The sequence below is a fragment of the Chelon labrosus genome (genome assembly GCF_963514085.1).
Source record: "Chelon labrosus genome assembly, chromosome: 15".
In the NCBI taxonomy this organism is placed as follows: domain Eukaryota; kingdom Metazoa; phylum Chordata; class Actinopteri; order Mugiliformes; family Mugilidae; genus Chelon; species Chelon labrosus.
In genome coordinates, this window is record NC_140348.1 from 19,460,039 (window position 1) to 19,484,204 (window position 24,166).

The 24,166-nt window shown below is 42.9% G+C and overlaps 1 protein-coding gene across 1 annotated transcript in view; it reads right to left on the reverse strand.

The window, feature by feature from the left end:
- Window positions 1–24,166, reverse strand: part of macrod2 (mono-ADP ribosylhydrolase 2) — a gene marked incomplete at its 3' end in the record, with an annotated part of 392,791 nt that overhangs the window by 24,730 nt on the left and 343,895 nt on the right. Inside the window, 3 exon segments of the mRNA XM_084561793.1 lie at window positions 187–246; window positions 1,913–1,951; window positions 8,745–8,823. Coding sequence (XP_084417919.1) covers window positions 187–246; window positions 1,913–1,951; window positions 8,745–8,823 — 178 coding nt within the window.

A 24,166-nucleotide genomic window follows, 5' to 3' on the forward strand; every position in this document is an offset into this window, starting at 1 on the left:
ATTTCCCCAAAGAGGAACTTGGCATCAGAGAGCAAGAGATTACTGACCAGGAGCACGCTCTTTTACTTCATACGCAAAGAACAATATTTTCTGCAAACACCATATCAGTGTAAAATGTGTCCCCTACCAGCAATGCTTCTTGGTGAGTTTTGAAAATTTCGCATTCAAAGTCCAAAGCAGGCATACCTCTGTTGTCGTCTTCGCTTTCTTCCTTGGCTGTAGATTTTGTAGATGGCGGTGTGTTATCTACAAACAAACAAAAACACGTGGTGAATCAGTGACGTAGGGCCGACGCACCGTTATCCCCCAACACCCTCGGGATGCAAAGGGCACGCCACGTTGCCAATAGAAGCCGGTAAGTGAGTCGGTGTGAGTAAAGATGACTTTTGATGAACTCATTGTAGCAGTGATTATTCTAATTCTAACATCCTGTCTCAGCTGACTGCGCAACAAAAGCCTGTGGGAGCGCTCGGTGGCTCTCACTCTGTTTTGTTTCATACCTGGCTGACACACACAAAAAATAAATAAATAAAAAAAAACGATTCTGCTGGGAGAGAAGAGAAGAATGTGAGGCTTTGAGACTGACTCCAGACCACAGCGTGGAACAAAAGCGCCATTCCATGTGAGAATGGCAGTCATTCGAACCTTTGAAAGGATTCCAGGCTGACTGATTCAAACTCTGGCTGATGGAGCAGAATAAAAGGCCAGTCTTTGGCACCGGCGCAGAAGCCCATCAAAACAAGGCCAAACTGGACCAGAGTAGGGGCTGGCAAGATGATACAACAGTGCTAGGGGTTGTCTCGGCTGGTGTGATATGGTCTGATGCTATGTTATTATACAGTATGCAGTGTAAAATAGCTGGTGAGGAACGCAATAGAAAATAATATAGCTGGTCAGGACAAACTCCCAGATGCACTTCCTCCCCGGCCAAGACTTTATGATTTAGCCATTACACATTGCACATTGTTTCACTCTGGAATATCACATTTTACAGTGCACTTATAAAACAGCCCTTTTATGTTCACCCAAAATGGAATCTCATTGAAAACACAGATGCGTGTAATTGGCAAATCACGGGGGTGACTGTGGGAGGAAAAACATTTTGATAGCACCCTGGGTTCTACATCTAAGGTAATATGAACACTTCCTTGGACAGATAGTAAAACTAACATTGGTCTCTGCTTAGCTGGTTGCACATGCACCATGACGTCTTCAAGGAACCCAGTAGTTAGATGCGAACATCTTGCTCAAGTCCCCCTTGTATTCAGAAAAAAACTGCATCGAGTTCTTTTTAAGGTCTACTGTACCTTGGAGAAAACTGCTACGGGCAAATTATTATTTTTTTGTCTACCAGTGAGAGCAAAAATCCCGTCGGACTTAATATTTCTGCAATTCAAACAATACACACAACACATTTGTGGGATTGCTTATTTGGGACACCGGTGCACTGACAAATGTCAATAGTTTATCCTGATAAGCAGTATCTGGGAGTTTCAGGCCGTGTGCCAAGATGGTGTGGAGATAAGTGAATTATGCGCTGACGGTTGTGTTCCTGCTATCGCCTGGCGCCATGCTGCGGAGGGATGTTGCCTCGCTGTTTCTTTGTCACTCGTTTTTAGGTGGTTTGAAGGCATTGTGCCCGTAAGCCGGATGAAGAGACCGGTGTTTGGGAATTAGCCGTGGATATAAGCTCTTGTAATGTAATGTACCTGACATGAAGTATTTTTAACTGCGATGAGTCAGGCCCGGGATTCAACTTGTCACCAAAATGAATAAACATTCAATTTCATCTGCTGTGTAAGACTTAGCAAATCACTGTCACGAGCTGAGGCTACGCCACTCACTCACCCTCTGTGTGCTTTAATGGAGGTGTTAAGGTGAATAGGCAACCATGAAATATCCTGTCACTCACCTTCCTTCGACTGATCCTCTGTAACCTCCATGTCATTGTCTGGCAGAGGGGGGAAAAAAATGACAGTGTGTCAAACCATGCTGTTTTATAATGTACAATACCACTGGTTATCATCATCATTATGACATTAGAGCACAATGTTTTGATGGGACTTTCTCTCTCTATGTTTAAACCAAACATGGGACTTCTCCTCCGAATGTGACTGAAATTTGACCACATTCATACGTCCAAACCCTTGCTGAAACTCTTCCGCCTCCCCCTTCTGCAACACACCAGCCACCAAGCTCTGAATTTTTACCAACAACCCCGACCGACATCCCACTTTCCCCCTCACCAGACGGCCTTGGATCTAGTGAGTTATTACACAAAATGACTGAGTACGTCGGCATGTGTTTGGGAGGGTCACATTCATGAGACATTCTTTTTCAATTAAATCTATACTGGTAGGCTCAGCATAAATGACACAAAGCCTCCTATTTCCTCAAATTACAAGGACTGCAAATTGCCAGGGACGACTGCGCCTTAAAAAAAAAAAAAAAAAAAACCCTTTGATTTCCTCTTCTTTTCTCTGTAAGTCTATTGTGTGAGACAGGCTGAGTGAAGTAGAGGTGTTTCTGGGTGGGAGATGAGAAGCAGGCTTTGGATGCTGCTTCAGGAGGAACTGCAGAGTGAGAGATGGGGGAGAGAGAGGAGCCGTGGACGCCTGCTCATTGCTCTCAAACACACTCAGATCAGCATGCCTCAAGATGTTTTGTGTCATGACGCTGTACATACAGTCAATGTGTGCTTCGTTTTTTATGTGCACGGTGCGCGTTTTATGTGCATGCGCGTGCAGTGAAAGAAGGGAATACACAAAAACTGGTGTGCATGGCTGTGCAGGAGTCTGTGAAATTATTGCATTGTGGTTAGCGAGGAAAAGCATGCGTTAGCTTTGATGAAAGGCTGTTGTCATCTGTTCAGTAGAAGTGTAACCATCAGAGCTCCCTGTGGATACGGCGACAAGCTTTTCTTTTGTATAACAGTGAATAAAAGGGTACAGTGCATTAATCTAACCCTGCTTGGGGAAACAAAGGAAGGGCCCCTCTGATACAGTATAACAACAGAGCAAGAAGAGAAACATGAGGTGCCTCAGCTACTGCCACATACTATAACATGAGCTCAACACGGCTGTCGACACAGGAAATGTGTGTGAGCCAGTGTGGAAAAACAATATATGACACCTTTATTTCTTTCTAAGTCTAAAAGTCAACCAGCTGCAAATTTAGACATTCAAAGATCCATTCAAGATGGTTTAATAACTGTTCAACATTCTGGGAAACACGCTCATTCATGTAGCCAGGAATTATATTACAGGATGTGTCTAAAAAATATGCCGTCAGCGCTGGTGTAAGGCTCACTGATTAGTTTCAACTTTGGTTTTTGGATCTTGTATCACACAAAGGCAAGATAAAACATTTTTAACATGCAAATTCTGCAGTTTCTCGCTGCATTATGCTAAGCTAAGCTAAGCTAAGCTAGCTGTCTCCCGGCTCCAGTGTCAACAAAAAAAAGAAAAGAAGAAAAGTGCTATCGATCCACTCATCTCACTCTTGGAAAGAAGTATCGACCTTTTCATTAAATTCTTGACAAGGAAGTGAAAGAACTATTCCTCTAGGTTGCATTTTCACTCACATATTGGAACAGCTTTTCAGGAACGGTTTAGCTTTTTGAACTGAACTGCGCCAAAGCCAATCAAATCCTTAACCTCTTATTTATCCAAAAAAAAAAAGCAACCATGTCTAGCCGTTACTAAACGTGCTGGTATTTCCTGACATTTTCAACATGTTTGATTTATGCACAGACATGTGAACATGAACACGATGAGCTTGAATCCTCACATCTGCCAAAGCTGACTGAGAGACTGTGTGTATTTCTGACGGTCACATCACTAACACACCGTGGTCTCCTCATTTCCCTGCCCCTAGGGACAGCCTTGTGAAACCGACTTCATTTTCACCCCTCACAGGATTCCTGTAGCCCTTCATATCCTCCGTCAACAAATTACATGTGTGTGTGATAAAAGCCTGTGCCATACCACAGCTTTACTTCTTCCAAAGCAGTTGAGGGGGGGGGAAAGGAGTTGAGGAGAATGCTTTTATAAAGGACATTCGGGTTAGGTGTATGTGTGTGGGTTGAGGGGGCTGCGAGTATAGAGCGTACGAGGAGCCATGTAAATAAATGTCAATTGGAAAGTCGGTGAAACAGTTGGAGAGAATGCAGCCGGCCCTGCAGATCTGTGGGCTGTGTTAATATTGTCAGCACCGTGGCTGATTGAGGAGAAGAAGAGATGGAGCCCAGCTTGTGGGCAGCCACCCGGATCATATTAGTGGAGGAGTGTACCCAGAATCAATTTCAACACGCTTTTACTCTCTACAACCACAGCTGCCTGACTGCTTCCATGCTCACAAATAATACGTGCCAAGGCAAGCATGTGGTCAATCATGTCAACCAGAATATATAATAGAACAATGTGATATGATTAATTGCATTGATTGGGCTCAGTATGTTAATGCTTTATGCTTTCTGTTTTATTTTGCTAAAAATAGAACCAAGGTGAACGCTTTAAATTTTTAAATTTCTGTATAAAGGTGAGATATGTACTGTGAATGGCTTTTCGAGTTATGAATAGGTCATTATATCACTGGTTATGAGCCGAGCTGCTGAGATGGGTAATGGATGTTGAACAGTGCTACAGAGACGAAAGCTAGGAGCGGTGTGTGTGAGTTGGTTTGTGCGTTTGAGAGGCCTCTCTGGCAAAACTTAAACGCACGAAGTGCTCCTTGAGCTGGTTACGACATAAAAGACCTTTGTCTCTGTGTATGCGAGGACTCCCAGTGTTACTCATCAAACAGCCGCTCCACGGGTGAGCCTGCTTTAAAACTGGGCACATACCAGCGCAGAATTTTCAGATATTTGTTCAAATATTTTACTGCGATGTTCAAAAACACCCCACTCGACACGGTGCAACTTTCAGTTTTATATGTGCGCGTGTCGTAGCTGATGCGCCTGTGTATTTTTGTCAGCGCAGGCTATTTTTCAGTTTCCTCCCTCTGCAGACGAGTAACCATATTTTGGCTCTATCACTGTGACAGCTTGTGGAAAGGCACATTGTAATAAAGTAATTTCCTGTATGCAAATGTCCTGTTTACACATTCCTGCTCCAGTCATTGTCACTTGACAGATTGCTTGAATATGAGAAAAGCAGCTATACGATGAAAAATGAGAGTAGTAAGGCTTCAATAAAAACTCTATTCTACACAGTCTCAGCTCTTTGAAACTGATGTCACAGGGAAGATGCTCAGTTTCACATGACCACGCGCACGCATGCATACTTCAGACATATCAAGGCCACTATTCACAACAGCTCCATCACGGCTTGCCGATAGAAGGGGCGAAGGAGAAGCTCCTCCTCGTTGTAATGAGGAAGAATGACAGAAAGAGGAGGAATGAGGTAATGGGCATGTGGGATGAAAACAAGGAGACTCGTAAGTGAGAATAAGTGAGGAGAGGGGGGAAAAAAAGAGGGAGGGTAGATGTAACATAGGGTTATTGAAAGCGAGAGGATGTTGCAGGAGACAGAATGGTCGCATGCCTCTGCGTGATGCATTCAGTGTCACCACAAGATCTACCTGGCTGTCTATCTCTAGCAGCGAGGATGATGAGATGTTCGGAAAGTGCTCGGCACACCTGCAGAGCTAATTCACAGCCTCGGATTCACTACTGCCATTCCCGCTCGGGCTAAACACAAGTCTTTTCACACTACGGGGTTATGCATTACCTACATGGCGCAATCATACCAATCAGAATTTCTTTCTTTAAAGCGCACCTTTTGGCTACTTTTGAAAATCATCAACGTAGTGCAAGCCTGTTTGGATTACACGTACGAATTCACTCCCTTCTGTGAGTGTCTAGTCTGCATAAGTAATCAAGTTATCTTTCAGTTATTCCTTATGGAACCTAACAGAGCTTTCGTTTTCATAGAGAATGTGTTAAATGCTTTGAACCTGCACATAAGGTGAGAGAGAAGAAGAGATGTAGGTGACGGCGGTGTAAAGGCGCCTGCTTCACTTCAGGCAATGACCCTGAATGGGAATTTCATACGTATTTGACCACTTTGTCTGCAAGGGAACGAATATCCTTTCCAGCCCACACATACACGCAAAGCAGTGATAAAGGTGGCCCTGACCCAGGGGCCAAAGGACATGTGACAAGTGAGACACTGACGATTAAAGCACTTGCATGGCAGTGAATGCTGCGGAGCGCCCTGAAACGACCCCACATTTAATCAAAGACTGACCTCTGCCTCATTGCATTTTAGTAAACACTAGTTTTAAAATATATATATATCTTCTATTAATGTGACTAGCAAAACTTTTCTTAGTGCCCTCTGTGAGACACACACACACAAGCATGCTCTCCGACTTTTATTCTGTTTCTTCCCTGTTCCCAGCCATGGAGAGATGCAGGGCATTTATCCACTGACAGCACTTTTAAATGGCAAGAGTGATAACTGGAGAACAACAGCTCCAGATTCTCATCTCAAAGCACTAATATGATGAGACGGCTGCTGGGTGCACGGGGGCAGGCGGTATAATTAAGGTCTCTCCTCGGAATGTAATCTTTCAGGGAAGAGTCTGGGCGGGGAGCGGGAGAGATGACGGGAGTGCAGGGAGAACAAAACACTCTCCATCTGGGAGCAGCGAGATGAAGGCCTGAGAGCTGGTATTCCGTTGGGGAGGTGAGGAGGGAAAAGTGAGGTAAATGGGAGGTAATGCTAGGCCGGTGAAGCCAGCCAGCCTCTTTCAGCTCCCCAGCTATTCAACTCAATCCTCTGTGGAGCCCCCATCAGAGCTGGTGACTGCTCCTGGTCCCCGAAAAAAATAAATAAATAAAAAACAGATGATGGCATGAAAGGGACGAGGGAATTTAGAAAGGGACAGAAAGGAGAGTGGGAGTAGAAGATAATGGATGTTTGTTTATTTCGCACACAGAATTGAGGAACAGTAACCAAGGGCTATCAGTGGTTGCTATGCACTGCAGAATCTTTTTAGCTTTTGTGGGAGAAATTCAGTGCCATGGATTATTATTGTAGTCAATCAACTCTGACATTAAAGTCTCATCAGAATATCACTGATTATATGAAATATCAGCTTGATGATCGAATAACAAGAGGACTCCAGTTCTATTAATGCAATATGCTAAGGACCTGACACTTGTTTTTTACAACTGTCAGCATAAATTCTCACTGTTAATCTTTTCAGTGGCTGCAGACAACATTTGAAGGTTTCACCAAAGCCTGACATGTCCTTATACTATTGCTTCCAGTAACAAGATACACTATATTACCAAAAGTATTCGCTCACCTGCCTTTACTCATTCTATGAACTGAAGTGCCATCCCATTCCTAACTCATAGAATTCAATATGATGTCGGTCCACCTTTTGCAGCTATTACAGCTTCAACTCTTCTGGGAAGACTGTCCACAAGGTTGAGGAGAGTGTTTATAGGAATTTTTGACCATTCTTCCAAAAGCGCATTGGTGAGGTCACACACTGATGTTGGTCGAGAAGGCCTGGCTCTCAGTCTCCGCTCTAATTCATCCCAAAGGTGTTCTATCGGGTTCAGGTCAGGACTCTGTGCAGGCCAGTCAAGTTCATCCACACCAGACTCTGTCATCCACGTCTTTATGGACCTTGCTTTGTGCACTGGTGCACAGTCATGTTGGAAGAGGAAGGGGCCCGCTCCAAACTGTTCCCACAAGGTTGGGAGCATGGAATTGTCCAAAATGTTTTGGTATCCTGAAGCATTCAATGTTCCTTTCACTGGAACTAAGGGGCCAAGCCCAGCTCCTGAAAAACAACCCCATACCATAATTCCTCCTCCACCAAATTTCACAGTTGGCACAATGCAATCTGAAATGTACCGTTCTCCTGGCAACCTCCAAACCCAGACTCGTCCATCAGATTGCCAGATGGAAAAGCGTGATTCATCACTCCAGAGAACGCGTCTCCACTGCTCTAGAGGCCAGTGGCGGCGTGCTTTACACCATTGCATCCGACGCCTTGCATTGCACTTGGTGATGTGTGGCTTGGCTGCAGCTGCTCGGCCATGGAAACCCATTCCATGAAGCTCTCTGCGTACTGTACTTGGGCTAATCTGAAGGTCACATGAAGTTTGTAGCTCTGTAGCAATTGACTGTGCAGAAAGTCGGCGACCTCTTTGCACTATGCGCTTCAGCATCCGCTGACCCCTCTCCGTCACTTTACGTGGCCTACCACTTCGTGGCTGAGTTGCTGTTTTTCCCAAACGCTTCCATTTTGTTATAATAGAGCTGACAGTTGACTGTGGAATATTTAGGAGCGAGGAAATTTCACGACTGGATTTGTTGCACAAGTGGCATCCTATGACAGTTCCACGCTGGAATTCACTGAGCTCCTGAGAGCGGCGCATTCTTTCACAAATGTCTTGTTTCACAGTCTGCATGCCTGAGTGCTTGAATTTATACACCTGGGGCCAGGCCAAGTGATTAGAACACCTGATTCTGATCATTTGAATGGGTGAGCGAATACTTTTGGTAATATAGTGTATCTTTGGCTGCAGATGATTGCTAGATACAAGCTCGTTTTAGAAAAGAAAGCATCAACAAATGGTCAATTAGGTAGGTGGTGACATGACATATTATCCTAATCTTGGGATGGAAGCCTTGGAGAAACAGAGAAGTCCACTCTAATAATAGAATATTAATGAAATGCGCTGCAGTCGATTGGAAAAAAAAAAACAAAAAGCCACATACCTTGAAAAATTAAAGACATCTTCTTCTTGTAGATGGCAAAATCAGTCTCGAGGAAGACACAGAAAATGACCCGTGAGATCTGGACAGGAAGGAGACAGAAGAGTAATTAGGGGGGGATTGTCATCGCAAAAAGTTCTCAGTGTACACGGCACAGAAAGTAACTGGACAAATTTAGATCTAATGATAGCGGGCTGCCACAGCGGTACGCGACCGTAGCCATTCAGAAATCGAATTAGTTACCCTCCTAATCAAGACCGTCCAAGCAATACCAGCTGAGACAACTTTTAGAAAATATTTCAGAACAATACATCAGAATGAGCATTATTGAATGGGTGACTCAGTTAGAGCGTACCTCTCTGTATTACACAGAGCAATAGGACATGAAATTGCAATATTAAAGATAAGCAATGGAGAATTTGAACATTGCAAAAAAACAAGCCGATTATTTTTACTCGACCACTAAGAGTTATGTGTATTATAATTAAATGCTGACAAGAAAAACAACATGGAGTGAGTTGATTTGATATTGTAAACTCAATCTAACGCCATAAAAGACAAGTTGTGAAATTGAAAAGCTTGGAAACAGAATAAGAAATTGACTCAGTGACAGACAACAGAATTAAAATGTAGTACTAAGGGAATCATTGCTAAACGAATGCAAAGAATAGTTCAAATTTCCAATGAACCCTTTTCAAAGTGCAGTAAATAGGATAATAAAAACCAAATCAAGATTTTGTTCGACCACCAAGTTATTTTTCAGGCAGATGTTCCAGAGCAAGAACCGTGTATTTAGACCGTCTCAGCTGATTCTGTCTCTTCATGTAATCCCAAACCAACTCCATGATGCTCACATCAGGGCTTTGTTGGGGCCATGCCATCTGTTATGGAAATCCTTGGTCTTCTTGTCTCTAAAGATAGATCTTTGCGTTTTGGGACGTTGTCTTGTCTCCATGATAATATCTCATGATGGACAAACATTTAAATCATGTAAAACCTTTTCCTGGGAACTTAAGACAGCAAATTCACATGGCTGCGGCTACCATTTGCATTTCTTTCTTTTTTCTTTTTAGCTTGGATTTCTAGTTTTATAACAGTGCAGTTGTTTGCAGTAAAGTAAACTTGACAATATCAAGTGAAGGGGGCTAAACAACAACAACAACACCGGCAGAGGTTGACAGTGTTAAGAAAGAAGTAAAACTCTGCGTGAGGATGTTTGTGTAATAAAGGTCTATGAATTTCAAGAAAGGTGAAATCAGTGATATTTTATAAGCTTTTTGCACAACAACACATAAATAAATAACTCAGAGAGTGCTGATGATCAATGCCAGTCACACCTCTGGTTAGAAAGTTTGAAATCTAAGCAGAGAGCGAGAAAAACACTCTGGATCTCGCCGACCACTGAAACTGCACTCTTAATTTCTCCTTAACTCCAGAAACCAGTGGTGCATTATTTGAAAGGTGCTGCTTCACACGTAGTGTTGCAGTTCTGGGACAGACAAGAAACCTTTTAATGTGTTAACCACAGAAATACTCTCATTATACGCCTGATGCGGCACAGCACCTACCAGCATTGTGGGGGAACTATAAAGCAGAGAGGTACCTTTCTGTTTAATAAACAGAACTAACACAGGTTAAGATAAATATCCTTAGATGTGCTGACTAAATTGAATATTTTAATTATTTTGACGTTAACATACAAGCTGGAGAGAACAGTCAAACATGTTTAGGATGCGTCAAAATCTAGCAAATAATACTAATTCATAAAATCACGGTTTTCTCAGTCTACATTGTTTTTCAGACAGTAAACAAGACGGCTACTTTTGGTTTAATTAAATATAAAGGTATCCACTGGCCCAGTACAGTACATTCTGTGATAATGTGTCTGAAACGAGTCGTACACAGAGCTCTTACAAGATTGGAGAGGAAGAGGTCACCTCTTTCGCTTTCACCCTTCTCTAGTCACAGCCACAGAGATGCATTACACACCACAGCAGCAGATAATCACTTGACTGAATAATGGCAGTTTTACACAACAGCCATAATGGTAGCTATCCACCCGCCGTCCTCTATTCATGCAGGATGAGGACGTTCTGGAGGAATAAAGGGAGCTCAGCAGCTTTAGCCCCATTCCTGACCCTGTCCAACACAAGGATCCAATTCAAAGAGGCACCCTTCTGGTGTTCATACAGACATACTGTATATCTATTAATAGTTTATGATCAGTGCTTTGGAGTAAATGTTAGCTGCTGCATGCGGGATGGTAACATTTTATTTTGCTGGATGTCTTAGGGGGCTTTGTTCATAAAATCTAGACTCGCCTCTCTCAAGCCCTGGCAGAAAATAAAAGAATGCTTTAAGTCGCCTTTGAAGTCGTGCGCTCGCTGACAAACAGAAAAAAATAAAAAACGACAATATGCCGAGATAGTGCATGCCACCGGGGGGCTGGAAGGCCACAGGACAGCAGCTCCCCAGGGATTTCCATCACTCTTTTGTGGCGCTCCGTTCTCAAAATGACTGCCCACTGTGAAACAGGATGAATCATGAATTCAAGCTTCACATCACACAGAAAGGCCAGTGTGTGCACATTTGCTCACACATAGATACCATTAAGGCTTGATTGCATTTGTACTATGCTGCCATCGGTGTGATAAAGCAAGTGGAAATATTACTTGATTTAGTTGTGCCCCAAAAAAATTAAACTGGAAATCTTAGTATCCCTGGCGTATGCTCTCTCTGGGTTTCTCTCCCTTTCTGTCAATCTCTTTGTCGAGTTTCCGTTACAACATGTCCACATTCTGCACAAATCTCAGGCGAGCTCTTTTATTCCACGGATCAAAAACACACTGGATGGTCTTTGACAGATATCAGCCAGACCAGGATGAAACCAGAAAGGCAGGTACAGGTCATTGGCTTTCCATTTGTATCTAAACAAACACCGTTGGCCAAGAATTTGTACCAGTGTAAAATGAATCAGATCCAACAGAGAAGGTGATCTGTGACTTTTTCTTTAGGAATTCAACAGTTTGCACTTGAAAGAGGCCATTCTCTGAAAGTCAAATGTCTTTTCTGCGTACACACATACTGTATTATACAGCTATGGGAGGTCAATCAATGAAAAGTTGCGGGGGACATTTTACCCAGCAGCCTCAAATATTACTTGTCTGTCCAATTAGGTTAAAAGTAGACATCCCTTAAATGGCCACAGCGGACCAGAACACATTACTAAATACTTCACTTTAGATTTTCGATCGTGGAGTAAAGGCCCGATACTTTCGTCCGAGGCTGAGAGGTGTGTGTGTGTTTCTGTGTGTTGAGTGTGCACCCCACAGTCGCCAAGGTTAAAAAAGTTAATGGAAGACTAATTAGAAAGCTGGGATCACTGCATGCTAACCTGCCCAGTCATTACTCATCCCTGATTGGACGGCCTTAGTCAAAGGGTGTGCGCAGAATGACTTGGTCCCCCGGTTGCATATGGGAGGTCTGACGGTATTGACAGAAATGTGTGCTGCACAATAAGGCACCAGACTGTGCGTTTGGCTTGACCTCTCGCTCTTTGAGCTGTTCTCAGTGGAATTCAATGGACTTTTGAAAAAAAAAGCGCAATAATTAACTATTTAATTCCTGAGATATTAGAGAAAAGATGTAAAAAGTTGAGAAGAATTTGAACAACTTAGCTGCGTTCCAACAGTGCCATGAGGGCTAATTTAGTTTTCTATTACACTGTACGAGACATTAATAGATCATTAGATGCAGAGAGTATTTGTCAACACTAATGTTGTACTCTGAAATACGCAATGATGCAGGTTAAAGATCTAATTTCAATTATTTCATTTAAATCCCCTGCAGAACACTTTGTTCTTCTAACATAATCAGTTTTAAACCTATGGGTCTTTGTTGTAATTGAGCGCTGAATACATGATAAGCAGAGACTAATTAAAATGATAATGCCAGCCATTCAACCTATGCATTTGTAACTCGTCTGCAGAGAAACAAGAACTGGGAGTGGTTAGCTCTGTCAGCCGGTGGCAGATACATTCATGAGAAGCGTGAAACGACACGAAATTGTCCTTTATTCACAGCTCTTGTTTCATGACAATCCGTAGGTGATTTTTAATTTGTGTGTATCTGTGGCTCATCGTACTGGCGCAGGGCTCACCAGGTGCCCCAGACTCCTACTGGCTGGCTAACAGATGAGCTGTCATAGCTGGCCACCCATGCCCATAATTACATTGGGGGCACTGCCAGCAGAATCTGACGTGCAGAGTCCACACACGCACTTTTGCTACTTGCATTTCCGTCTTGATTCTGTCACAAACAATAATAGGGACAGGTTGCCCTAGCATGTTTGCTCCAGCTGGAGCCCAAACCCAAGGGAGATGAGTGTCTGTGTGTCCTGCGCCGCCTCGTTACGGAGGCAGCAGCTGATGCAGAATTCTGAATAGTTGCCTCCAGATGGACGACAATGACGGGAGACTGACAGTATCATTATCGGCTGAAACAATTAATTCATTCACGCTATTTGCTCATGTTCTGGGTTGTAGTGACTAAACACTAGCATGCACTGGGTGAAAGGTAACCTGGGAACAAATCCATCGCAGGAGCCGGGCACACTGAACAGCATACAAACTACATACAGAAACTAAATGCATATTGTGTTTGTTTTGATGTCTAATTCATCTCTGACATGACATGTGTGACATATGACTGTTGTCTGTGATCATACACTGATAGTACATGTCATTGTTTGAGACAGATTGAATAATTCCCACGAATTATATTCCTGAGCCAGAAATATCTCCCCATAAAACACAGCCTCCGAGCTGCATCATCAAAGCCATAATCAGTGAGCACTCGTCTCCTTTGTTGTTGGAAGCGCGGGATTGGATGGAGGGTTCACTCTGTGGCAGGTGGACCATATCCAGGCTTTATTACTGACGTAATCACACACAGCTGCGTCCCCCTCAACACTAGGACACGGAGACTGCAGCTTGGAAAATCAAAGGAAAACTCTGACATCTATAGTCTGAGCTGTGTAAACACTGAAGCACACATAAACATTCTTATATCCTTATAGAGCATGACAGCACTACTACGACTACAGCTCACATTCTGCTGCTTAAAATCTGCTTGTCACTGTGACATCCCTTGTGTCCTCTCCTTTTACCAAAACTAGAGATTAGGTTGCTGGCAGCGGCAGCCAGGCACTGGCACGGCTACTCAGGTGAATCTGTGGACGGCCCGTCCATTTGACTTTGATTGACCTCTCTGCTGAGAGAGCTCCAGCTCCACCTGCGGCAAGCTAGTGAATTAGCATTTCAAAGAAGTGCCCAGAAAAGGTTATCCCTTTGAACAAAACGCCTCCATCCATACATCAAAGGACGGGGCTGACATTGGGCTTTGAGAAGGCTGGTTAGGACCAAAGCCTGGAAGAAAGTGCTGAGCTCAAATTCCTACTTCCCCAAGCCAGTTGACATTAGATGTCCACTACATCATGATGAGGGCCATGGGATGGTCAATGGACTGGCTTAATATTTCAAAACAGACTACAGATTTTGATAAATGCTTATGTACACAATTGTGCACGAGTGCTCGGCACAGTGTGACTAAATAGAAGAGATAATATTCTGGAAAGCTGCCTGGTTATTTCATCAATGTAAAACATCACCAAGCTGCTTATAAGGCCGTATGCAGTGCAGAATATAAAACATTTGGACAAGAAAATGCTGTCTTGCCAGATTTGGAAAATTCCATAAGATAATATATCAGCAATTTGTATGTTAATTCAACAAATGCTGCATGTGCCTCACATATTTTACACATTAGAGCTGAACAAATAGTTCCTACTGTATTATTCAAGCTTCTTGCTGCATGCAACTGTAGACGAAAATTGGAGTACAGCGTGCTTGAGGCATCTAGCATTTTAGCTCGCATTTTCAAAAATTGTTCTCTCAAACTGAAAGAGACAGCATTTGACTTTCACAGGCTTTGAGCTGCTCCTGCCAGCTCCCGCTGCCAGCGGCAGAAACACTATGCTATCTGATTAAAAAAAAAAAAAGACATGATTTCAACAGGAAAAGCTGTGTATTCTATTTCGTATTTTTTAAATATATAACATTTTTAAAAGAGAGGGACGGATTTTAAGGATCTCAAATTCCCCAGAATGTTTGCCAGTGAGAACAGACACGATAGCTGCAAGTTTCTGAGGTGGCTGTTTTACCTCAGTAAATCTTTGTATCACCAAACTGAAGAAAAATGTCAATAACTCCCGAGGGAACAGAGACTGACATCGCCTGACAGCAGCTAAATGTTTAGTACATAACAAGCGACAGTAATGAAAATCCTTCCCCACCAACAAAACGACCCCGAGGTAATTACCCCTTGGTGGGGATCTAAGGGACAAGTCAGTCCTAGCAGAGCTTTCAGGTCCACAATAATAAAACAGAGCGACGGCACATGACAAATGGCGTAATAGACTCCACTGACAAATTTGTCAATTAATATGGATGGTCAAATAATTATAATGATGGAAGACGAGTGCTGAGTCTGTAGGGAACAGCGAGAGTGAAGGAGAAGGATTGGGCCATTTTCTAATCATAAAGATGAGAGGTAGCGCAGCTGCGGACGAGGTCAGAGGGGAATGATGAAGGAAGGACTAATATGAGGGCTGTATCTATGATCCATGGCTGCATTGGTAATGATCTGACCTCTGGACAGACGCTGGCCTATAACCACCTCTGCTGATGAGGCAAGTGTGTCTATGTGAATGTGGGAAGAAGGGTCTGCTGTGATAACTTCCTCGAATGTACAACAAATGTGAAACTTAGTCTTGGGTTTAAAAAAGAAATATTAGTCGTCTCAATAAAAGGAATTTTCTATGAGTTTAATGAGTATTTTAAAAGTAAGTTAAATGCTAGACCTCCGTTTATAGATAAATGTAACGTTATGTGACCTTTATTTATTTACCCAGTACTTATTTCAAGCTGTTGTCTACTTCTATAAACCTTCAAATTGCTTGAGATGAATTCATTTCCTACTCACAAAATCTTGGTTTGAACGATTGCTTTTGTCTATTTTACTGGTTTATTCAATCAAGCAGTATGAAGACCTCTTCATCAACACATTTCTACACAGAGTAGTACAGTACAAAGTGCAATACATCTTAAAACATGCATTAATTCTGTGTCACAAATCAAATTACAGTCAAGGCAGAAGGCATTAACAGCCTTACATGATTTTCTTCGCTTGCTAGGGTCTTAGCCTGTCTCTTCATGAGTTCATCCCTCCTGATGAGCTCCTTCGAAGCAATGAGTTGCCTTTGACACCATTGCTCTGCCCCCCACAGCTCATATTGACCACCAATAGGCAGCATCACATGTTAAAGTTAAAGGACTGGAGCTTTCACGTGGATGTGTCAGGCTCTGTGAATATGCGGGGGTTTTCCTGTTTGGTTGCCAAATCCTCTAATATTTTCATTTTTCCTGTTTCTGTTTAGTCGGTACATGCTCCGTCTCTGGCAGGAGACAACTCAGCCCCCTCTAAAGTGTGTGCAGCCAGGTATAGACATCTTGTAAGCTGAACCTGCTCTTGTTGATGAAGTCTTAACTCCCTGCATGTTTGTAGAAACAGTTCTGCACTTTGGGGTCCAACTGCAGCAGCTGAAGAGAAAAACGCTTTGTTTAACAAATGAAATCCACTGATGTGCACTAAGGAAAATAAAACAACACAAACGTCTCCTTTCTCTTTCCCAGATAAATCATTTTGGATGTTATCCCTTCAGTGTATGCAGGACGTGCAGGAGTCAGTGCGTCGGAGTGATTGTTGGGCTTTTTTCCTTTCAGCTGCGTGTTTGCCCTGTCTGGGCACGACCGGTTCTGAGACGGTTTCCTTGGTGGAAATATGTGGTGCGATCCAGCCAGGTCTTCTCCACTTTGAGTATTACACAAAAGCTGCCAGACGAATGGGAATCCAATCACGGCTCCCGGAGGCAAAATTCCCCGAACTGCATAGAAGCCTGGATCTGGCTACCATGAAGTGTACATAAAGACGATGGAGAGGCACAGAGGAGGCACTGGTGAAATGTGCAATTTATCTAACAAACATATTCACATTTCTTCAGGAGAACGGATGTGTCTTTACTCTCCTCAGCCTTGTAACCCAGTCAGTACTTGAACATGGCAATGGCAGATGCGTGAGAGGGTGTGTGGGCTGAGTTATCCCTCGCTACATGGAAATGCAAATAATTCTGTCAGTTCTCTAAGCTTTAGCCACATGAGATGTTTTTTTTTATCTATGGATTTTAATTCCATAAGGTGAGGAGGACAGTCATTAGAAAGCACTCAGCTTCACATACATTTTCTTCTAACTAAAGCTATTACCCCTGTGTTGCTTTTATAACAGAGCCCTTACAAGATGCCAACACAGTGTTAAGACAGAAATATTAATTCCTTTTGTTCCAACTCATCCGCCATCTGCATCGGATGAACTCTCTAAAAGAACCCTTAATACTCTCAAATCCATACAGCGACACAGTGAGTAATCTCAAGTTTAGAAACTGACTTTTTTTCTTTCCATTTGTCACCCGTGTAGAAGCAAACCCCTAGTTACTGTAGATTTTAGTTATCTGTAGGCATCTTACAGGGTAAAACCAAAAAAAAGAAAAAGAAATGTGATTCATTTCACTTTAAAATGCCACGATAGGCACCGCGAGGATATGGCAGATTTACGCACTGCTGAACACTGCACGAGATGGGCGTAATGGCAGGAAATAAAAAAACTGATCCTGAGAGCAATACCATATGGCTGCGGGGGAGACTTCAAACACAAAAGCCAGCCTGAGAGCAGAGGTGCCTTTTGACATAACTTACAAAGTGGAATGAAGATCTGATCTGGACTTTCTCAGATGCACGGAGCAAATTTACAACCTCTCGTTCGCGATGAATTGCGGAGAGCGTATTCATTTGCAGTGACAGCCGAGCAGAAGGTAAAACGCTTACTGACGGGCCAGCAGATTAGGATTACCATGAAAGTAGAGAAAACTGTAAAACATTACAAGACACATAAATCTGTAATGAATGACACCGCAGGATATTCGCTGGAAATGACAACATGTTAAAAGGTCTTTAACACGACTTAGCTGAGAAGCATGCAGCGGAATAATGTCAACAACCAAATTAGACACATATGTTGATGTTGTAAATGAGTTGTAAATAAAATGCGGCTCTCACAGAGACAGAGAGCCCAGAACAGTCAGAGATTAAGAGGAAACATTCTGGTTCTGGTTTGTGTCGCTGTAACAGGCAGCAGGCACCGATAGGAGGTGCCCGAAGGTGTTTGCTCTAGAGATGGGAGGCTGATTACATGCTGTACATGTAAGTGGCTCAGAAGGCTTTAGTGCAGGTTAATCAACTAAAGCAGAGTTAAATCGTGTGTGAATGAGTGTCACCCACTTTGGAAGTCTTTCTATTTTGATTAGAAATGGCTGTGTAATAGTGGATCTAGTCACTCAAAGGCCCTGTTATGTGCTGTTATGTTATGACACAATGGTTACCCACTTACAGCTGGCCTTAACACGCACATCTCACATGTGGATATCTGGACTCCATTAATAGTAAATCTAAGATAAAAACAAAAGGGAAGTCTTTCCCAGCAAACACAATGTAATCTGATATACATTTCATTTCACATAAATTGCCAAAGGCGGATTACATCTTAGCTCTACTGCACACACTGATCCTTACCTTCAGTTATTGTTTAAGAAGTGTCCTGCTTTTATGACTGATGGATTTTGACTGTTGCAAGAAAAACTGCCTCTTTTGCCCCTTGGGTGGTAGCACTGGGCCACAGCCAGTTCAGAGCTGGTTCCAGTCAAGAAGTAGCCCCCGCCAGGCATCGCTAAACCACTATATGCACCGATCAGGCATAACATTATGACCACTGACAGGAGAAGCGAATACATTGACCATCTTGTGACAATTCAGTGTTCTGCTGGGAAGCCTTTGGACCTGGCATTTGTGTGGATGTTACTTAGACATGTACCACCCACCTAGACCAGACCAGACCAGACCAGGCACCCCCACCCCATAGCAATGACACACAAAAACGGTTTAGGAACAACTAAAAAAAAACATGAAGAACAGCACAAGGTGTTGACCTGTGGGATGTACTGGAACAAGCCTGATCCACGGAGGCCCCTCCCCTCAACCCATAGGACACAAAGGCCCCCTCTAACACCACAGGAGACCCTCAGAACCAGTTCTTGTTGGGAAAGGGTTCTGTAAATCCAAATAACCCCAACAAATACGTGTTCTCTGATAATATTTTGTTTCTGTGAGTGCCTCTACGACCTGTTTGATTTAAAGCATAATCATATTTATATGCCACTGGAAGCTTTTTGTCATTTATAGTCCAGTATTAATATGGCAGCCTCTAAATAATTCTTCATGTCACTCTAATTATCCTTTTTGGTGTTGATTCAAGATGAAATGAAGCTTTAAAAAAAAAAACAAATCACATTGGGACCATCTAGACCATCCGGATTATTTTTTTGTAGTGGGAAGAACAAGACTTCCAATTTTTCATGTGAGTAGTTTTAATAAAGAAGACCATTTGTAATAAGAAGACCAAAGTACTGTCAAGCTGAATTCCTAACTACTCATAAAAGAAGATAGAAAATCTCAAAGCTACTGAGAAAACAATGAGAACAAAACACATCCCGCTGAACTACACGACCTTAAATTTAGAAGAGATTGTTGCAAAATGCAGCGTAAGGGAAGTCTCTTAAAACTAATCTTTGAATAAATCTGGTACGGTTCTGTCATCACCTACATTCTAGCACAGTCAAAGCAGTACAGGAGGAGGGGGAGGAGGAGGAGGAGGAGGAGAGGTAATTCTCCGTGGTCTCCCTGATTTGCATGATTTCTCTCAGAGAGTAATATATCTATATTAGTGTCAAGGTATTTATGCGTGCTGTGCTGTACCGTACCTCAGGGTAGAGCGACATACTACTAACCCATAAGGCCACTTAACAAGACATTTTGCATCCATAGATTAAAATGTGTGTTCCTGGTGCAACATTTATACATGTGCTTTTTAGGTTTACGGACAACGTACCTATATTTAGTGTGTATACGCCTAGATACATTATATACATACATATTCAGGTTTCAAAGACAACACAAATCTATTTAATCTGTCAACTTAGTCTGACTGATAAGTGTTCCTGAAATAGGTAGCACTACAAACACAGCATCCATAAAACCCCCTGAGTAACAATAAAATTACTAAAGTGGGTCTAATCAACATGTTTAGTGGAATAAGGCTACGTGCCCAACTCTTGAATATGAATCAAACCCTTTCACTTGTTGGCAGATCAACTACAAATACACAAATTGGAAACGTATCCAGTGACTTGTTGAATTCAGTGAGATAACCGTGTCCTAATAGGAAAAGAATAAGCAAGGAGGTGCGAGCTGCGGCACTTATGCACTAAGAGATTTGTCAGCGTTAGACTCAGCATATTTTTTGACATGTTGGGAGTTTCAGGTCACGCGAAAAACAATATGGCCCTGACAGCTGTTGAATCAAGGTGTTTTTCTTCAAAGGAGAAGAACTGTAAAGCAGAAGAGGCATTATTTCTACGCAGCAACCAAATTAGTTTAAGACGCTGAGTTAGTGTGTGTGAGACGCATGACGGACGGTCATACAGCGCAGCTAAACCGCTAATGTCTCCCAGCGTCCTAACTCTCATCCAGCTTTCTACAACTACCCCAAGGAAGTCTTTGATCAATAGAATGTCTGTTTTGGTGGAGCTGTTGCTTAGAAAATCAATGACCTTCCCATTTCAAGCTAACTGTTTTCCACACCGTCTCTTGTAATCTTCCTTGAACTTGACTGGAACCAAAGCAAGTTGTCTGCCAGCCTTATACCTTGGTGACTGCCCACAAGAGGTGGGTGACACTTTGTTAAAGCGACAACTGCGTAACGCGGGGCACAGAGTGCTGCTATAATTAATTATGCAAATCCAACATCACTTTACATGTGCACTTAGAAAAAGACAAACAAGGATAAGTAGGAGAAGAAACACACTGCAGAAAGGGTATGATGAATGAGCGGACTCACTAAGTGACTAATACCAGGGGATATGAGAGAGTATTCCTATTGTTAATACTTTAATAAACAAGGACATCCACTGCCTTCAATATAATATATCCAGTCTACGCACTAATTAATGTTCCTGATAAATACAGACCGTTAAAGAAGTGTCGAGGGACTAATTAGATCAATGGAAGAAGAGTCGCTAAGCATGCGGTGATATCACATGGGACTGTAGAGTAAGGAGGGAGAGCACCCACTCTGTCATGTGGCAGAGACCCAGCTGGTTCAGTCTTAAGGAAATCCTCCATGCTCCATCAAGAGGAAACCATAGACTACTATAATACCTCCAGATCCAGAAGTAACAACCAGCGGATAAAACGGGGGCACAATAATGAAATGTGATTCATCTTTATGTGGCAAACGGCCACTTAAAAAAAAAATAAAAAATAGCAGCAGAGTTGTAAAGACGGACCGCGACAAGGCCTTAGAGGGAGTGAGAAAAAACCATCAGGGTGGTGTGTTGGGACAGAACAGCTCCCAGTAAGCCTGTCTGAACCACACCTCTAACCGGGGCCCAGGTGGACACTCTCACTTTCTCATCGCTGCCTCAGAAGTGGGTCAACCTAACACTGGCGAGGGAATAAACTCTTGAGATAGGGTGTTTAATGTAATGCAGACAACAAAATCACTGTTATGTTTCATGATGTAAAAAAAAAAAAAAAAAGGCTATGACAAACTCAGTGGAAGTGTTTCTTTTCCAGTCTTAACATACGTCTCAACACAGCCATCACTTGGAGGAGAGGAACATGGAGGAAAAGGAATAAAGCCCACGTTGACCCCGTGACCTCTGGAAGCGTGCTCCTATATTACCATTCTGCATGCCTGTGCTTTGACCTTTTCAAATCCCTCTTTAAAGGTTGCGTGTTCCTGTGTCTGTGGGCTGCGCAGGCTCTGCAGGGGGAAGCCGGCTGAGTGAGCGCACCTCGCCTCTCCACAGAGTGACCTACAAAGCTATTGTATTAAAAGAACCATATTTATCACCACTCTCCACACCACTCTGTTCTACCTGCTGCACGGAGAACATAACCCTTCTTCAAACTCAAGTGCTCCTCCACTCGGCACTTTGAAAGGCTTTTTAGGCACGATTGGTTATAGGGATGTCTGAAAAAGAAGCCTATCACTTGGCTGCACTGAGAGGTGAAAATGGTATTCAGGAGCCACTGAAAGTTTAATCAGTATGTGATATGTCTGGCTTGAACGTATAAAAAAAACCAAAACAAGGCTGGGTAGGTTTAGGCCAAGAGTGGTCACTGATTATAATAAGGTTATGTCAGTTATTTTTAAAAACTCTGGATTAATTATATTATTACCTGATTTACTGAACGAAGTGACTCAAAGCTCAGTTCCCTTTCCATAAAATCTAGCTTCTTTTGATCAGTTTGCTGGTGGTCGTCTGGAAACTAATTCTTTAATTATGTAGATAAGAGAGTGAGGCATGCTTGGTCGCGCGCCTGGCTTGATGATGAGACTGCGAGTTGCTCAGACAGACAGACAGATGGCCAGGTTATAAAGGGTTATTAACCTGGCTGTCTAAGCTTGTTACATACTCCGTGAGAAGAGAGAAATTTGTTCTCGCTCCCAGGGCTGAGAGAACAAGAAAAAAGTTTGTTTTGGCCAAATAATTTATACTTCAGGAGAAACTCTAGCGCCAAACTCCAGCGAAGTCCTCATTGGGCCCTCCCACTGCAGCATACGTCACACGCGCTAAGCATTGTGGGAGATGAGGGAGATGGATTATTTTTCGGACGTTGGCCAGATGTTTTGACGACCTTGTCCGTCAGATCACGGTGTTCATTTAGCATGCACCCACACACAGTCTGCCTATCTCTACCCAGGAGAGATTAGCGGTCACACTGTGAATATTAGCATCTGAGAGCTCACAGAGTGGCCGCTACCGTTTCTGCTTTTCTACAGTAACCACACCCACTCCAGTTTCTGACCAATCACAGAACAGTTGCCGGACACGACATGAGATGTCTGCCCGGCTGATGTGTCGAGAACAAGCTGCGAGAACTCCCAAACGAAGGCTGCGAGAACAAAATGATGTCATTTTGCTGAGATGATGGCAGATGACATCCAGGAAAGGACAGAAATCAGAAACAACAAACACAGCCTTTCACATTCCTTCAATTTCCTCCAAAAACAGAAACAGCGCATTGATATAAATACATCAAACAGAAAAGGAAATGATTTCAGCTTTCAAGCCACGGCTGACCACAACGGAGGCCATATCTTATCAGGCAGTTCTGATTTAATAACAAAACAAAACAAAACAATTAGCTGGAAACTGTAACCAAAAGTAACAAAGCCCAAGGCAAGCAGAGCCACCAGTTCCCCATAATTCCTCCAGTAATCTAATTAAGACACTTACTGGAACCATGGCAAGCTAATGAGAGGGCTACGACACATTTGTACTCCAAGCACTCTCTCGCTTTATCTCTGTGTGCTGGGAAAATGGAATTTCACAAATGCATCTCCAGTCTGATATCCTTTGTCTCGTGGAATGGTTTTGTTTTTCTTGCCCTATCTAATCTGCTCATCTCAACTTCAATCTTACTGTTAATTCTTGCAAGACAGGGACACGGTGTAATTCCGTTTTAATGATTAAAAATAGAGGTTTCGAGAAAATGTAAGCAGGATTAATAAACAGCGGTGCTCCGACAGGCAGAAAATGATTTATCAGATTTACATATAGCTCAGAATAACAGTGGTGTGCTCTGATATGCCTCTCTCCACAGGGAGAAGGCTGTGGGTCTGTTCTGACATAGACTGCATCAGTGTAGTACAGTCTTTGTGACCTACACATACAGAGGTTGACAACAGTATACTCGGTGCTAACATGATGTCCTGTGTGAATACTGTCCTGTGTGCTGAAGCTAAATCTTTAATTCATGTATGGCCCCTGCGCTCGGTCTTTGCTTTGTTTTGGCCGATGGCCAAACGTGTTGATGTGGAGGTGTACGATGGTTGAGCGGGACAAGGCACATTTAAAAATCAAGGCAGATGGCAGGATGTAAGAATTTCAAATACAGACTTTGCTTCCTGGTTTGAAGTGCCCATGGGTCAGAAGGGTCAACAGACAGCTTTGCTGTTGCAGCCCATGCTGCGCACACAGGAAGAGAGTAGGTCACTCTTTTATCACCAAGACATATTGTAAAAGCAGCTGAGGAAAGATCACAGCAGCACAGGGGGTATGCAGACCCAAGAGGTATATCTCTCCTGCTTTCACTTACCAAGATAAGGCACCGAGTCTGACAGCACTTTCATTT